The sequence below is a fragment of the Benincasa hispida genome, unplaced genomic scaffold, assembly GCF_009727055.1.
Source record: "Benincasa hispida cultivar B227 unplaced genomic scaffold, ASM972705v1 Contig261, whole genome shotgun sequence".
Taxonomy (NCBI): Eukaryota; Viridiplantae; Streptophyta; class Magnoliopsida; order Cucurbitales; family Cucurbitaceae; genus Benincasa; species Benincasa hispida.
In genome coordinates, this window is record NW_024064775.1 from 93,344 (window position 1) to 111,727 (window position 18,384).

Genomic DNA, 18,384 nt, shown 5'->3' on the forward strand with positions numbered 1-18,384 from the left:
AATTACCATTTTGCCCCTGTAGTTACATCTAACTTTTTAATTACCACTGATCCCTCTTATGAACAATAAGTTATAGTCCAACTATGACCAAACCCCTCTCGAGCCAAGAGAGGGTGTGATGTCATATTGTTCAAGCCCTAGAATTAGCCCTTAAAGGAGCAATTTATCTACTTACCCAAACGTTAGGGAAGGAGTGAATTCTGTCTTATGTAGCTGTGTTCCCAACTCCCCAATTAGACGAACCCCAAAATGGTAGGCTTATTGAGTCGGCGATCTAGCTACTCTCACCCATACAAATCAAAGGATCGCCTTCATAGGCAGAAGTTCACAACTCACTCAGAATTCAGATCATGTCACCTATGGTCATCCTAGTGAAATATACGTCTCTATTATCAACGGTGGGAATTTGGTGTCCCATGAGCAGCACGATTGATGCAACACTTCGGTCTGTATAGCTCATAGATGTAAGAGTCAATTTCTTGTTTTTATGTGTGTGAAAATGAGTAAGAAAGGAAGAGAGATCAGGAAGAAGAAAAAAGAGGAACAAAAACAAAAACAAAACCTTCGTGACTGGCAATGGATAACAGGCGACAAAGAACATCTAATTATCCGCACTAGCATAATCGACACCATGCTTCAGCGAGGAAGATCCTAAAATAAATGAGATTGTTTTTATTTTTTTTTTTATTTTTATGAAAATAAAGAAGGGGAAAAGAATGAGAAATCTAAAACAAAAATGAGGGAAAAAAGTTGATAACAGCCACCAGTCACATGCAACCTGCCGACAGCAATTACCGAGTATCATCGACAACCATGCATCGATCAAAGACAATCACAAGTGTCAATTGACGATGACACAACGATCGATCCATTGCCAACGATCAAGACGATTAGTCATTCATCGATGGTCCCAACGGTCGATAAGTTACTAACAGTCACGACAATTGGCAGTTGAAGGTCGCAATGTTGGTCACCGCCTGTTACTATGATGGGTCATTAAAGGTCACAACGGCTGATTATCGACGATCAAGATAGTCACTCACCAATGGTGAAAACGACTAGTTGTCGACAATCAATCATGAAAGTCGCCCAACGATTGTTATTGATGGTCATCGGTGACCATTGATAAAAGGTAGGAAATTAAGGAAATTTTTTCTCAAACCTATTACATTCATTAAAATACATATTGCAAACTCATGGGTTTGATTTCTTAATTTCGAGAATTTTATTCCAATGGTCCAAACATGAGTTTGACTTCGTAAAATGTCAAATCCACTTAATTCCAAACCAATGAGCCAAATATCCCCTAATTTAAAGTTTAGTTTTCAAGTTAACCGAGCATAACTCAATCGATAAAATATTATATTACATTTTTTAATAAAAAAAACTTTTATAAAAAAGTTGAAATGTGCTTATTAAATTAACTATTTCAAATGTCAAAATGAACCTATCTCAACGGGTATAAAGCTTGTACAATCGACTTGAAGATCAAAGGTTCAATTTTTCAATCACACATATTGTAAAAATAAATAAATAAATACCAATTGCATATTAAATTGTACATAACTGGTTTAAAGAATGACAGAATTAAGATTAAGTTTTATTTTGATCCTAAACTTTAATGTTCATTTTATTTTAATACTTAGCTTTCAAAGTGTCGATTATAACTTTTAAACTTTGTTTTGTTTTGAAAGCACATATGATATAACATTTTAGCTAATTCTTTAATGAAAAAATTATATTATTGGTCTTTGAGATTTGACTTAGGTTGTAATTGGGACCTTGAATTTCCAAACTTCACATTTTAGCTGAGGTTTAATTTCATTTTTTATTCCTATAGTTAGGGAAAAATTCAACAATAATGTAGTTTTAGAAAATAGATAAATGTAATTTAGTTGTGAAACAAATAAATTTAATAATATAGTTAAAAAAAAAGAAATCTTTTATTTATAGTTGAAATTGAAAATGATGGAACTGTGTGATGGGTACACGATTTGGCCCTCCACCTCATCCCCACGTGGAGTTCCATGATCATGTACACGATTTTCTTTTTATTTATTTTTTTAATTAGTTTACTTAATAATGCATTCCTTAGTTTCAAATAAAACTGGAGATAAATAATATAGAAAATGATTACCAAAAATATTACTCAAAGAAAAGTACATACAATTACAATAGTTCATGTGCAATACGATCGTCGTCTTCTCTCACGCTACCTAAGACGAGGTAAAGATATTTCAAAGTGTTATTGATGATGAATTACATCATCAATATCTTCTTGGATTACAACAAACATACTCTTATTAATTTTCAGAACTTGATGTGATGTCTGCTTGAACTCCTAGGGATGCATAGAAGAAGCCGAAAATCATATCGTTAACTATCTAAGGTCCTTGGTCAATGTGTTACTCTGGTATATCTTTTGAATGTTGTCATTGGCGTCAACGACGAGCATGTATCCTATTAGTGTCAACAACATTAAGTTTTCTTGTCTATTGAATGATATTTGTTACATTTACCGCACATTAATATTGGTCACACATAGAACCTAACTGTGATAAGTTGTGTTACACTGAATATTGTTGCATATATTGTGAACAAAGTTATTGTGCATGAAAACAAAAATTAATATAATATAACATTCATATAATATAATTGAAAAATTAGACAATAAAATTCTTGCCATGTAATAGTAATACACGCCATTAGGTGGATTGGGTCGTGCCATAATAAATACTCATCTGATACAGTTGGTCCATAGACTATATACTCTTGTACATAATGATCACAACGTGCAAGCCACAATGATATGTAATCTGCATGAGTCATCGTTAATCTAGTCGTACTTACCGTTTTAAGTCAATCTGGTGCAGTTGCATGTTTGTATTATACACTAATGGCACCATTTGTCACATGTTGAATTGTCTTAACACCCGATATAGTTAATGCCTATCTATAATATGAAAGCATATAAAAGTACTCACCGTCAACTAAGTGCCTTGACCATTATGACAATGATTAAACAATATTGTCATAATATCAAGTGTGTACAACATCTGATTGATATGAAATTTCATAAATAATATATTTTTTTCTAAGTCAATTCCAACCAGTTCTATACGCATCAATTAACTAGAAGAGAATTTTACACTGAAAAACATTTATACACCATATATTTCATGAATGCCCACATTTTGAATTATTTTATTAAGAGTTTTTTGCTTTAATTTTGGACCAATTTTTGAAATATTTAATTCTTTTCTTATTAATATCATTTCCAAATTTCAACCTTGCGTTTGTTATTTATTAATTTCAGTTGATATTCATTTAATGCATGGTATTTAAAATTGTTGTTACCTTTATTTTAGGAGATTTCATTTATTTTCTTCTATATTCCAAGCTAAAAAAACAATTACCTCTATATTAAGATCTAAAGTATATGTCAACTTATATCGGTAAGATACTGAAAAATATAAATATACATCTTATACATCATAGTTTCTTTTTTGTAGTTACAAATATACGCAACAATGTAGATATTTATCACATATATTATTTAATATGTAAGACGATATATTGTACAAATTGTTTTTTTTATGCACCTATCAAATATACCCTAATTTATTTCTAGAAAATCCTAACATATATGGAATATATTGTGTTGTACATATTAAATATACCTTTTTTTTAATCTTTTCAAATTTATCGTTGATTCTTGCTTTCATTTATGAGCAGAACAATTTTGAATTTTTAGAGAATTTTTTCTTATTTTTTAAAACAGATTGTTTTGTGAAGTCCAAACTGCGAGAAACTTTTCTTACCTTACATGTGTCTTTTTAGCTCATTAAGACTATTTATTTAGGTTATAGGCGTAAACAGTCCAAACTAAAATTAATGAAGAAAATAATATAGTCCCATTAACGACCCAAAATCAGTCCAAATTCATACGGAAAAAAAAAAAAAAAAAAACAATCAAATAACAACTCAAAATCACTCCAATTCATAAAGGATAGTCCAAATCATTAATTAAAAAATATATATATATATATATATAAAACAATCCATTATCAAATCAAGAACAAATGAGTCCAAACTTACAAAATAATTCAACAATTATCACAAAGGAAAAAAAATTGTAGATTCATCCAAAATAAGTACAAAGTTAGATATATATAAAACATAAATTTTAGATCAGAACAAAAGACCCCCATCAAATTTAGATCAGAACAAAACCCTCAAGATCTGTTGCCCCAAAGCTCATACAAAACTTAAAAGAAAACTACAAAATCACCCAAAACTGTTCCTAATCATAGATCTATTCAATCTAACCAAAAAAAAAAAAAAAATCATGTATATAGAAAAACAAACTTAAAAAAAAAACAAAAATAAAAGGGTTTCACCTATGGCGGGAACATGCTCCTCAGCGATGATAATGTTGGCAACAACGACAAAGGGGCAGCGGCCGGAGGCACAAACAATTTGTGAGAGAGAAGAAGAGGTTGTCACAACGTAGATCTGAAAAATGGAGGGGTTTCCATGTTTTGGACACCACAAAGTCATGGACTCCGTGAGCAGTTTCATGAAAAATGCGTACTAGGTACACGAGTTACCATGTACCAGGTACATGACTTTAGTGTGACACCAGATGGTTGGATGTGGCTAGATGTGGCATTAGGAGGTTGTTCGTGGGAGGGTTATACGAATTAGGCTAACTTGTATCCATGTCCATGTTTCATTTGGTTATACGTGGATCGAGTATATGATTTTTGGTAAGTGTACATCTCATCCACAATTAGCAGCCTTATTTTCGTTAATACTTTTCCATTCACTCTATTATTGTCAATATTTAATTAAATAATATTATTTTAAAAAACAAATCCCTATAATTAATGCTTTTTATCATTATGTTAACTTTACTTTATAATAGGATTAGCTAGACAATTTTTATTTAATTATTTTTTAAAATAATTTTGTACTTTTAAGTCCATGTGACGAAAAATATATTTATTATTATTTTAAAACAAAAATGATAGTACTGTTTTTTCTTTTTCTCCCTCTTCCACCTTTCATATTTTTTGGAAAACGATTAGAAATAACATTTTCAAGTTTTCGCATTTCATAACTAGCACGTTTTTTTCAATACTCGTTAAATTAATTTTTTCAGTCTATCTCGGACAAGATTGAACATCAAGATTTAGTTAAAAATTAATTTTTCCTAACTTGTTGATTGTTTTGAACATTCTCCATACATCTCAAACATATTACACGCCGAAATCCTACAAATTTTTTCAAATATTAAGTTGTCTTTCCAAATCTTATATCAAATCTTATATATTTTCAAAATTTCTCATAATTAGGCTATTTTTACCAAATATTATATCAAATACTTCCGTAACTTTCAAATCTTTAGCCCAATTTCAATTTCCACAATTATATGAATTTCCGAACTTCAAATTAATTTACAAATTATTCAAATGGATCTCAAGTTGCATTTTTTCTTTTAAATCTTGGAAAAGATTAAATTTTGAAAAAAAAAAAAGTAAGATATGAAAATTATATAAAATCTCAGAATTAATCTCAGGCAAATTAACACCGAGATGGAAAATTTTTACTGATAGAAAAATATCAAACCATTTATAAAAATTAAAAAAAAAAAAAACAGTGATCTATCAACATCTATCAATAATAGATTTCTATCGATTACTATTATTGATGAACATTGATAGACTTCTATCAACTTTTATCAAAGAGATTAAAATTTTGCTATTTGTGTAAATAATTTCTCTAACTAATTTTTTGCGAAATTTGATCTTTCTCAAATCTCAAAAATCACAAGTCAATCACTCAAAAACCATCTGGATAATTTAAAAATTATGTAAACAAAAAATGGATTAAAGATTTGAAAAGTTGCATAAATATTCAATATAATATTTGGTAAAGATAATTGAATTGGTAGAAAACTTGAAACCGTATAAGATTTTATATAAACCTTTCAATGTCTGGTTCGATCACACTCTAAACCTTTCCAACATTTATTTTTTTAATATTTGGGTTCAGGGGAGAAAGGAAGAAGAGGGGAAAAAACAGGAAAAAACAGGAGAAGAAAAAGATGGGAGAAGAGAGAGAAAGAAAATGAAAAAAAATGATTTTCTAAAATAATAATAAAATTTTTTTGTTTGTTTGTTTTTTTTCCCACCAACTTATACTATATGTTAGTTCCGTCCGCTTGAAAAAAAACAAAAACAAAAACAAAAAAACTATCCAATTTGTCCACAAATTTATATTATTGTTAGATCCATATTAGTCATTATTGTTAATTACAACAATCTAGCATTATCTACCAAACAATTTAACCTACATCTTTTTTTAATTTAAAATAGAAACTAATCAAATACTAATATGATTTATTTTATTGTTGGTTTTTTTTTCTAAAAACATATTAATCAACAATTATTTTCAAAGCCACACCAGTCTCAAACTAAGCCTTAATTGCCACATAACTCCATCACAAAGGTCCAAAACAATCCCTTAACACAAAATGCACTTTTGACATATTTTCTCAACCATTTCTATACAATAATTTTATCTTTCTTACATGGGAGAAAAGAATCAATTTTAATCAACTCTAAACTTGCCCATAAACTCAATAATATTAATAAAACAAAGTTCTGCAACAAAAATAAATTCGACCAATACACAAAATCAACTATTGAATTAACTTCCTCAAAATTCATAAACTTTTAACTTTAAAAAAATTGCTCTACTGCAATTTTTCTTTAAAATTTTACCCATTTTGTATTGCACATATTACATATACCTTATAATTTAGTGAATGCACAAGAGAACCCTTTTTTTTTTTAACAATATGTGTGAGAATTCATTAGAAGATTAAAACTCCAACACTTTTAAGTTAACAATTAGAATGGTAAAACTCAACTAAATCTGAAGTGCAATTTGATGAAGTAAAAGTTCATACTTAAGATTATGATAAAAATTGATGTAAATTCAAAAAATGAAAACAAGTTTTCAAAAACCACTATTGTTTTTTAGTATTAAAAAATGGACTTAAATTCTAAAAGCATTTATAAAAGTTAAATAACAAAACAAGCAAACTCAAAAGTTGTAGTTCCAAAAACCAAAAATTAAAATGGCCAGCAATCCAAACCCTAATTTTCTTTTCTAAAAAAATTAGGTAAAAACCGTCTAAAATAGCAGTTGGCTGGAATTTACTAATAAAAAGGTCAGCGGAATCCACCATAAAGAACAGATAATTAGTCGTTCTAAAAGTTGCACATAGTCCCCTTCAAAGTTTGTCTTTCTTTTGCTTCCTACAATCCTCAAGCCTAAAACAAAATGACACCTTAATATAATTTTTTTTTTTAAAAAAAAAAATTGAATCAAAGACTATTTTTTCATATACTAGAAAGCGAGAAACGTTTCGAATCTCACCACATTCATCAATCAGTAACAAAAGAAAACAAGTGACATTTCGAACTCAAAGGACAGTTGCACACAACCTGTATAAAAGATCCTATTCATTCCAAATAAGGTTGCATGCACCATTCCAAAATACTTAAAAAGTAGACCTTTTGAAACTTCATTTTCAAACTTCTGCAAGATGATATGAGTGGAAAAACCTGAAAATTTGAAACGCAATGTTCTTTGGAAAAAAAGATGAAAAGAGAAGGCAGACCGATAATTAGTTACTATAGTGAAAACCTGGCCTGAAAGCTTTAGGGAGTTCCGGTAAATCAGATATCCCGCCTTGAAGCGACGACATGCTCCAGTCTCACAGTAGAATTCGACTCACTTCAAAATATCTGTTCAAGAGCAGAATAATAGGAAGGTATATGCACAAAGCTTACCCCGTGAGTGGGAAATAAAGAAATTGACTTAAAGGAGGGAGAGTAATTGTTGTACATGATTAAACAGCAAATTACAATTTTCAGAATAGTCCCATCGAATCTATCTCCCTAGCCCTTTGAGAAGTTCTTTGTGGTCTAGACTCTAGAGACATCTAGAATAACATATCTGACATTAAAAAGAAACAAAGGAAAAAAGAAAAAAAGGGAGAAAAACACCAAGTAGCCCTCACCCTCAGGTTAAAACAATTCTCTCCTCTGTTGTAAAATTCACAGCAGCTGCCCTTGGACATATACTAAAGATACCACCCCATAAGAAAATATCAAATAAAACATGTCAACTCCCTAAAACAATGAAATTTTTAGAATTCCTTTATTAATCTGCTTCACCAAATGGGTAACTCCATAAATACCCAGAAACTGGACTACCGATAAGAAATGCAGACATATTCTATTGCATACTTGCTACGTAAACCCCAACCCCTTCAGCAAAATCCTTCCACTCGAGAAATGCCATCAACACCCTCCAGATAAAAGGGAAAATTCGATGCAAATTAAGCAATAGTTTAATCAGAAAAGCGTCTTGCCAAGCGCAAGTAAATTTTCCTCCTGCTGCTTTGGGTAATTGAACATGAAAAAATGGTAAAAAGCGTCAGATATCATCTTCACTGCTATTGGAAATACTGCCTCAGATGTTATCATCATCTATTGGAGAACAGAAAATCAGTCACAAAGGGTGTCTCATGATGTGAAATACCTATCAAACTCGTTCATCTAAATGCTTGAAGGAATCAAAGGAGTCCAATCTTACGGAAATATAATATTTCCGCAATTCCACTAACCGTATCCACCTTCAGATGCTTGGACTTTCATAATACTTAGTCTCTCAGCTTCAAGACTCAGTAAGTCTTAGAACTTTTACTTTACCGGATCATCAAGTGAAACTGAAGCATCTATTCTAGATGTTGCACCCTTTTCCATTTCTGGTTTTTCTTTCTTATTATCATCAAGTCGAAGGGCTTGAGCAAACTGATCAGAAATTGGGCTAATGGATCCACCACCAAGTGAATTTAGAGAATTTGCAGTTGCAAATAGTTGCTGTCTTGTTTTCCTTTCTTTCAAAATCCTCTCCCGCTCGTCATAGAAATCAAAATCATCTATAATAGATGTTCGAGGATCGTGGTCCTTGAAAATTTTCAACATCTCAATACCTTGTTTCAGTGGCACCTGTCAATGTATGACATTAAGAAATAATATCAAGAAGCATGAAAGGAAGGACTAACAAAATTTACCAATACATATGCAAAGTGCTCATTGACTAAGTACCCCAAGCGAAAATACAAATCAAGGGTAAAGGTAATATAAATAAAGCTCTATAGCAGTCAAGAATCAGAGTTGTTTTTTTTTTTTTTTTTTTTTAAATGGAAACCAGATTTTTTCATTGAATTAATGAAATGAGTCTAATGCTCAAAGTACAAGATACAAAACAAAAGGAAACTTAACAACACTTGAAGATACAAGACCACTACTATACCAATACAATGATAGAACTGAAAGATCAATCCTTCTAAAATAAAGAGGCTCAACTAAACAACTAAAGCCCAATAAACAATAGGATATCCATCTGAAGATAGCAGGCCAATAACCTTTTTTTCCATGGACAATTTTCACGATAACTTTAATTTCTACTCTATTATGTCTCTATAGTTTCAAAACTAACTCCTTAGTCCTTCAAACCCATTGTAATTTGGAGAAGTAGAAGGCATCCATGGAACCAAGCGGAGCCTTATTTAAGAAAGGGACAAAAATCAAGAGAACAATACCCAGCAAATAGTTACAAATTCTTCCACTATGTCCAAAGAGACATAGAACCTAATGAGAGACTAAATCTCACTAGAACCCCCTTACACTTAGTCCTTTTCTTTTTGCATACAAGTAGGGCGATGAATTTGACTGGGTAGGTCAATGGAAAATATAAATTTTATACTAAACCTAAGAAAAACTTGACTTGCAGGGCAAAAATTAATTAAAAAAAGAAAGAACATGAGCCTCCGTGACATGAGTGTTTGAAGCTTCTTGCCAAATATAACTCCATTATGTTTTAATAAAGTAATTGCCTAGTACAGGTTCTACCTAACATCTGTATACATTTTTGCTTCATCCACGTAGATGAGGATGCAATTATTAAAGAATATTGATATAAAATGATACCTCCTGAGAATCCCTGCTGTGCGTAACAGGTTTGTTGTCATTATTTTCAAGTAAAACATGCCGAAATCTAATATTAGGAACATCTTTGATGATATGCCACTTAACAGGAAATTGTCCACTCCACCTATCCTGCTGCCAATAATCTGCATTTTTCTCAAAGTCAACAGGTCCGACCATTTCGGCTACACCGCAAAATTGACCACTAGCATTAACCTGCAAGAAAACACGACAAAATTGCTCATACAGCATAATCCACTGAGAACTGTGGTCCATAAACAATAAAGAACAACTGACAGTATTCACCAACAAGAAGAAAGACGATAGAACGCACAAATATGAGGATGGAGAATCAAAATACGTATAACAATTGATGTTAAAGAAACTATCTAATGTGAATAATTTCATTGTCTGCACTGGCACACAAACTAAAGTCATCCCCTTGACAATGCACAGTAATTCAGTTCTTTGTTCAACAATATTCATCAAAATTATTCCATGAAAACATAAGTTGGTTTTAATGGCCACATAAATTAACATTCGAGTTCCTACTCCCCATAAAAAGTTAATGGTAATGTAGCAAGATCAAACAAACTCAAAGAGAATATGCAACACCAACCAACAAAAAGGCACTGCTATGGATTCAGTCATGTTTACAGTTATTTGAAATCTCGACTCTTCTATGTCATTTATATTTACTTATTTTTCCCTCCCTTTTCTTCTAAAATTATTTTATTCCCATAGATCATTCCTCAAGTTCCATAGGTTTTTTTTTTTTTTTAAATTAAAATTTTCCTCCTGCAACCTCCTTGACTGCCTCTCATAATAATATATGACTATTAAGGAATAAGAATTCCATAAGGCAAAAAAGGGAATTCATTTGGAAAAAAAAAAAAAAAAAACAGAACTTACGGAGAAAAAGAGAAGAACTGGACAATTTCCTTGCATCTCTTTTGCCTCACGGTAAGCAGCATCCAGTTTCTTGTTACCATGTGGAGTACTAGCCCAAACTTTGTATTTGATACTTCTATGAACATTATCTTCACTAAATGATTTAATAATGAAAAACTTGGCAGTCTCATAATCTGTAGCAAAATTTGGCCGATTGTAGGAGTCGGGACTAATTAATGAGGTTGATAAATCATTTTTGTTTGCACCAGATGCAGCACTTTGTTCGCCTTTTCCCTTGGCCTTCAAAGCTCGTGGCCCCCGATTACGGTCACTAAAGATGCCATGTGGATCATTAAAGAGCGAAATTGAGTCCCGATCCCTGTCTCTTCCTCTGTCCTTCTCAAGGGTAAGTCGACTTCGGTCATTTACAGCAGGATATGAAATGGATGCATTGCCAAAGTTAGAACCCTGATAAGAACTGCTTAACGGGTACCGAGCGTCAAAGGCATTTGAAACCAATCCAAACCCATGCATAGGTCTCTGTTGTAGAGAAACCTAAAATGAAAACAAGTTAATAACAAGATAAAAATATAAAAATCCAAACCAAAATAATAGCTTTTCCAAAACAGAAGGACTAGAATGTACAAGTATAACATGAATAAAGGTTTTCATAGTAGATGCAAAACCATAGTTCTTAAAACTATGCGTGCTCGGCTTCATTCAACTACAGAAATGATAATGTGATGGATGGTTAGAAATGAAGGGGAAAAAATGCTAACTAACTAGCTCAAGTTGAGAGTTCTTCCTACCTCTGCCTTTTCGCAGAAGGGTCAGTGCTTGTGCCTTGTTAGAATGGGTGCAATTATGTGGATTTCTTGAAAGAGAGAGGAATAACAGTTAGAGAGAAAGAGAGGGATTCTAGTGATGTTAGGTCACTAGTAAGATATCTTGTTAACCTTTGAGTTTCGATTTCAAAAATCTTCTGTAAATTACCCTATAGGTTCTATCTTGCATAGTTGGAGCTGCTTGTTGGACTTCCTTTTGTGGGCTTGGGTTTTTTTCCTTTTCTTTTTTTTCCATGTCTTTGTATTCTTTCAAGCTCCTTAACAATGAATCTTCCCTTGACTTAACTAAAACAGAAACTAGGTAACTAATTCCAATGTTTTAAAAGGTTTTCATGTCTCATGCCCACATGCTAGCCTCAAGCTTTTAACCTCGAGGCTTGATTCATAAGAGATCAGGCTTACTCCATATGAATACTAAGCAAAGCGAACCTTCAAGTCCTTACACCTCATATTATTATTGTTACTTTCCTTTTCAGGTAAGAAACTCAGTTTCATTAAGAAAAAATTAGAGAATTACAAAGGCAAACAAAATTCAAACTCGACAGAAAAAGGAAGCACAAGAACAAACTGCAGAAAAAGACTCTAATTCAGGAAAATCAAACCAAGATCATAATGACTAAAAGGCCTGGTAACAGACGCCCAAAGGGACCCAATCTAGTCAACTCCCAAACTTCACCACCTGACCTCTCAACCTATCTAAAGACCATATTATTACACTTGAGCCAAATTCCCCAAATGATAGTGAAGAAATAAATGTGCCACAAGACTGCCCTCATGGCCAAAAAAGTAAACAAAAGAGCACCTGCTCCATCATGGCAAAATGACCTCTATTTCAAACCCAACAAAGCCCCAAAGAGTCCATTGTTGAAGAGGATCTTCAACCTGAATCTTGCTGAGCATGCACCACTGCACGCATAAAACCATGGAAGTGCGATGTTGGATACAGTCTTAAGTGTTGACACATATAATTTCTGCCACAAAAGAAAAAAAAGAAAAAAAGAAAACTTTCCTAACGACTTTAACCTTCCAAAGTGAGGAGAAAGCAAAGGCAGGGTTCGGTGGGGCAAGGAAGAAAGAGCTACAGGAGAATCCTTTGAGGTATCCTCAAACCAAAATATGATGTCCCTTTGCCCAAGAGACACTTGCTGATCAATGAGAATAGGAAGAAGGTCCACCACCTCTAGCACTTCTTTGTTAGAAAGAGGGCGAGAGAATCCTAAAGATGACGCAGAAGAATCAAAGGTCAGTATGACAAAAGCCACATAATGTAACTTTTTACTTAATGTGATATAACCACAGGAAAAATCTCCCAAAAGGGCTTATGTCCCACCCAACCATCCTAGAAGTAGACACTCAAACCATGCCCAACATAATATTTAAAAAGTGAGAATGAAGGGAAATAAGATGCAAAAGCTTTTTAAAGGCGATTACCAAGCTGCATGGTGGCCCCACTAGCAACCCACTCAAAAGGGTGAGGGTCATACCTACACACTATTTAGTCAGCACCAACAACCACCTCCCACTCACCCCTCATCAATCCCCTCCCAAAGGGAATTTCTTATAGCTCTCTCAAGATTCCCCCTAACCAAGGTGGGAATACTAATAGAGAGAAATAAAAATAATAATAATAATAATAATAATAATAATAATAATAATGATAATGATAATAACCATGAAGGTGAGTACAAACTAAATAAGATGAAAAGCCTGAATCTAAAAAGCACCAAAAACTTGGAGGGAGAGCACCAAAAATAAGTCATGAGATGCCAAAACAGAATGAGCCAACAAAGTGAAATACCAAACCAAAAAACTGGAAAAAGAGATTTCACTGGAGCAAGCTAAAAACAACTCTGAAAGTAACACCAAAGAGAAGAACGAAATAAAAAATGAGCTGAAAAACCACCACATAGAAAAATGAACCACCAAAAAACAAGACCACAAATTGGGACTTTAAAGTTTAAAATCCCAGACATCCAAATAAAACAATCACAAAAATTCCATGAAGATGCTATCAATTATTATCAAACAAGATTGATTATGTTCTATTGAAATTGAAAAGTTGTAAAGATTCACGTAAAAAGAAAATTCTAAGGGGGTGTTCGGCTCACTAACATGAGTTGAGTTGAGTTAGTATAATATACCAACTCATTATTTGGCACACCAACTTTAAATGTTGGAGGAGTTCAGTTAGTATATTTTACCAACTCACCTCAACTCTTCCTTCTTCCCATGTTTCAATGGCTTTCACCTATCAGCCATTGTCACACTCCGAGAACTAACTCCAGACTCCAACAACCACCTTCGATGACAACTCTAGCAACTAACTCCGAGCTCCGTCAACCACCTCCGATGATAATTCCGACGACAAAATCCAAACTCCAAAAACCACCTTTGATTACAGCTCCGACGACCAACTCTGAGCTCCGACGACCTTCGCGCGACCAACTCCGACAACCACCTCCGGTGACCCAACTCTAATGGCCACCTTTGTGCTACCAACTCCGTCGACCAATTGGCTCCAACAACAAACTCCGATGACCAACTCCGTAGGTTCTAACAACCACCTCCAACTACAAACTTCGATGAAAATCACCTTCGATGATCACCTTTGAGCAAGCAACTCTGACGACCAACTTAAGGCTTTGACAACCACCTTCGACGAAAAACTCCAACAATCAACTTTAATACCACCTTCATGCGACTAACTTCGGGCTCCGATAGTCACCTCCGATTACAATCTCTAGCAAAAATCATTTTTGATGATCAACTTCAACGACCACTTTCGCCCGACCAACTCCAGGATTCGAAAACCACCTCTAATGACAAACTTCGACAACCAACTCCAATACACCTTCATGTGACCAACTTCAAGCTCCGACAACCACCTTCGACTACAAACTCCAGCAAAAATCATCTTCAATAATCAACTTCGACAACCACATTCGACTACTATAAGACTGATGACTGTTAAAGTATGTTGTAGAGTGGTTGATTATATAAAAAAAAAATATTATTTTGTTTACATTAAGTGCAATATTTATATATAATGAAATCACATATCAAATAAGTGTTAAAGAATATTTAGACGAAAAATATGTTTGTAGTTGAAAAGTATGTTACATATAGCAAAAAAAAACCATAAAATGAAAAAAAAAAGTTCTTGGAACATTTTCTAGCAAAAATTAATAAAAAATAGAGATTTGTTCTCTGATGATCCCCCAAATTTAGAGGAAATGAAAGTGAAACTATTGAAGAAATGTGGTGACATTCCATTTGCTATTACGATGATGGGGGAGATTTAATTAAAAAAATTCATGACATAGTAAAAATATATAGCGACAATAGGAAGAAGAAGAAAAAGAAGAAGACGATAATGAAATTTATGGAGAAAAATTAGCTAGAATCCAAAGTTTTGATTTCGCTTTAGTTTCTCATTTTATTTAACCATGTTTCTACAAGAAATGTAATGGGTTAATTGTTGTTCATTACCCAAAAAGAAAGAAAGAAAGAAAGAAAAGTTTTGAAAATTAAAAGAAAAAATTGCAATCCATATTTTATTCAAACAAAGATGGGTAGAATTATTGAAAAAAGTTTCAAAACAAAAATAGTAATCATAAAAGCATATTATTTAGAATTAAAAAAAACTGCATCAGATACCCAGACATATGAACTCAACTTTGTACCTCAAACATAGACATGAATTCAGACCAAATAACTCTGCACCCCAAACACAGACATATGAATTCAAACCAAATAACTTTGCACTCCAAACACAGAAATATGAATTCAGACCAAATAACTCTGCACCCCAAACACAGACATATGAACTCCACAGATATATGAATTCCACAGACATGTGAACTCCAGACATCGTATCTTAACTTAGCGCCCCAAAATGTAGCGTATCATGTTCCAACAAAATGGTAAGAAGAACCATCAATGATTGCCTTGAAGTTATTTTCTTAAAGAAAAAGTACAAAGAAAAATAAAGAAGTAATCACGTACAACACCCCCCCCCCCCCCCACACAAAACACCAATTAAAAGTAAACCAATAAAAACTGAAAAACCCCAAAATCCTCTTCACAAAACACACACATCTCCATACACAAAGCACATCATTTGGATTGCAAGAGCACAGTCGTCAGTCATAAACCTTTTCTAAACAAAATCAAGAAGGTTCACCCTCTTTTGATTTTAAATTTTTTACTACATATATAAAACTATGGCACGTACCTACATGTATACATAATAATTTTTCAGAAACAAGATTATCATGAAATGAACACATAGCAGATAACAGATATTGACCTATGTAAAATTCATGCTAAAAGAAAGCAATCCAAACCAACTTGTGTAAATAGGATTTGTTCTATAGGTCAGGTCAAACAACTATGTCCTTAAGTTCTAAGAAACCAATCCAAAAAATATCACTAGAATCCTCCCAAAACAAGGATAAATTAGTTCTCAACAGTCACCATGATAACAAGGGATGAAATATAAAATACCACCTTACATTTCACCCTTACAAAATGGTCCCAATTTATTTACTTGACTTTGCAACATTCGAAGTGGATATATTAGTAAAATACTCACACCTTAACCAAATGCCATAAAAAAAGCAAATTCATAAAATCAAATGTATGTGATTATATGTTTTGACTCTTGCTTACACAGACCTCTACTGATCCATAAAAACTCATTCCTCAAGCTTAGAATATTTGAAGTCAATAAACTAGTTTGACCGGCATGAATCATCACTAATTCTCCCTTATTTCTTCTCTCTTTTGAATGAGATTGAGTACTTTCAATACGGAAGCAAGCTAAAACACATCAGATAAAATCAAATGCATTTGATATCATTAACAGGTCTCTTCATTAATTTGACTTCTCATGTAACTTTAAAGAAAGCTATTTTATACGAAGGAATTCTGTATTTAATAAGAGTAAGATTTAAATTATCAAGGGTAAGATTTAGATTGGCACTTAATTTATCATTCATATTAATATAATATTTCTTCCTAATCAAATTTCCTTTTAAGGAAATAATATGATATTCCTAATTAGTAAGGGGGTGTTCAACCCAAGGATTTGAGGGGTAGGAGTTGGAGGGAGTAGAGTTGTTTGGCCTAAGGAATTCGTGGATCCCACGACTAAAAACATCAATTTTGTCTTATTAACTTCTTAATCTGTGGGGTCCAAGAGTTCACAACTCCACTCCTTGTCCCAAAAGCCCTCTAAGATATTTAAATGATAATAAGATATTGTGGGGGATAAAATGACTGGTAGGAAACAGCTCATGTAGGCTAATACAAGCAATACCAAACAGGGATTTTAGGTTGTAGAAGCATCTATAATAAGCTTTCCAAACTACCACCAGCTATAATAAACAAAATTAACCTGCCCAACATTCTGATCATTTGAACCAAGTACTCCTATTGGCTGTGGATAGGCTGCTGCCGGAGATGCTAAGGAGCCTGAACCCAGATTTCCACCACCAAAGGACCCAAAATTTAGCAAGAAACCTGTTCCTGGTCCATATAGCATGTTGTCAAATGTACTACTCTCAGGTGATATCATCTCTGTTGGTGAAACGGGAACTGCAGAAGATCCATGAGGTAAACCAGGTGCAGCTTGTTGTGGGTAGTATGATGGGGAGAATGGGACTTGTTGAGGAGAATATAGCTGTCCATCTAACATAACAGAAGGCATAGGAGTAGCAACCGGTGAATATTGTCCATATGCCATATCTGGATTGAAGCCATAACCAGAATGAAAGACAATAGATGGATTATCATTGTACATAACCTGTTCCATGGACAAATCAAAAAAAGAATTAGATATACATAATCTATTTTTATATGGATATAAGAACAGCATGTTTTCAAAAGTAAACTTACTGGCGATACAACTGGAAAACTATCAGCATTTACATACTGTGAATAAGCATCCCAAGCACCAGTACTACTTCCACCATATCCTGAAGTCAACACATGGACATGACATGTTAGAAAATAATTTGTCAGTAATAGGAATAAAAAACATTGCAACATACGTGAAAACTAATATATAATATATTAGTAACCAGGATATAAATCAAAAGGTGTTCAAAAGCCGGCAAGAAGAACAAGATTTATCGTCCCCTATACGTGAGTTGTCAGGTATGGATGTCTTCAACTCAGGCGGCAACCCCCAATGAAGCACAAAAGCAATGTACTAATAACCAGGATCCCCTTTAGAAGTTGATATTTTGAATAAACAATATTACAAAACGTGTCAAGAAGCAGCCCAAAAGAGAAGCTACACTTCTTATCCCATATAGACAAAGAGGTGTCCTCAACTGAAGGGGGCTAGCCTGTGATTTTTACCATGTGATCTGGAAGCAACACTAATCTAAGAAGCTCGAGCTTGTGCCCCAGCTTGGTATCTTAATCTTATGTTTTGTTTAAAAGATGATAGATTCTAAACCAATGGTTATGGTGCTCCTGTTCCCCTGGTCTTGAGCAAAAAGTTTGGAGGGATTAGTTTGTCTTTTATGGTTCCTACGAGACTTAATAAATTTTTCTGTAAGGCTTTATGC

General features: G+C 33.2%; 1 protein-coding gene across 3 annotated transcripts in view; it reads right to left on the reverse strand.

Annotated features, from left to right (window-relative positions):
• Positions 1-7,851: 7,851 nt before the first annotated feature.
• Positions 7,852-18,384, reverse strand: part of LOC120069167 (YTH domain-containing protein ECT4-like) — a 15,636-nt gene continuing 5,103 nt past the window's right edge. For 2 of the 3 annotated variants that reach the window (XM_039020841.1, XM_039020843.1), the window contains exons 4-8: positions 17,705-17,784; positions 17,205-17,612; positions 10,983-11,516; positions 10,074-10,286; positions 7,852-9,089 (exon numbers count right to left, since the gene is read on the reverse strand). In XM_039020841.1, coding sequence (XP_038876769.1) covers positions 8,781-9,089; positions 10,074-10,286; positions 10,983-11,516; positions 17,205-17,612; positions 17,705-17,784 — 1,544 coding nt within the window. In that variant the 3' untranslated portion in view covers positions 7,852-8,780. The remainder of the gene's footprint in view (positions 9,090-10,073; positions 10,287-10,982; positions 11,517-17,204; positions 17,613-17,704; positions 17,785-18,384) is intronic. The other variant, XM_039020842.1, reaches the window with a different exon arrangement.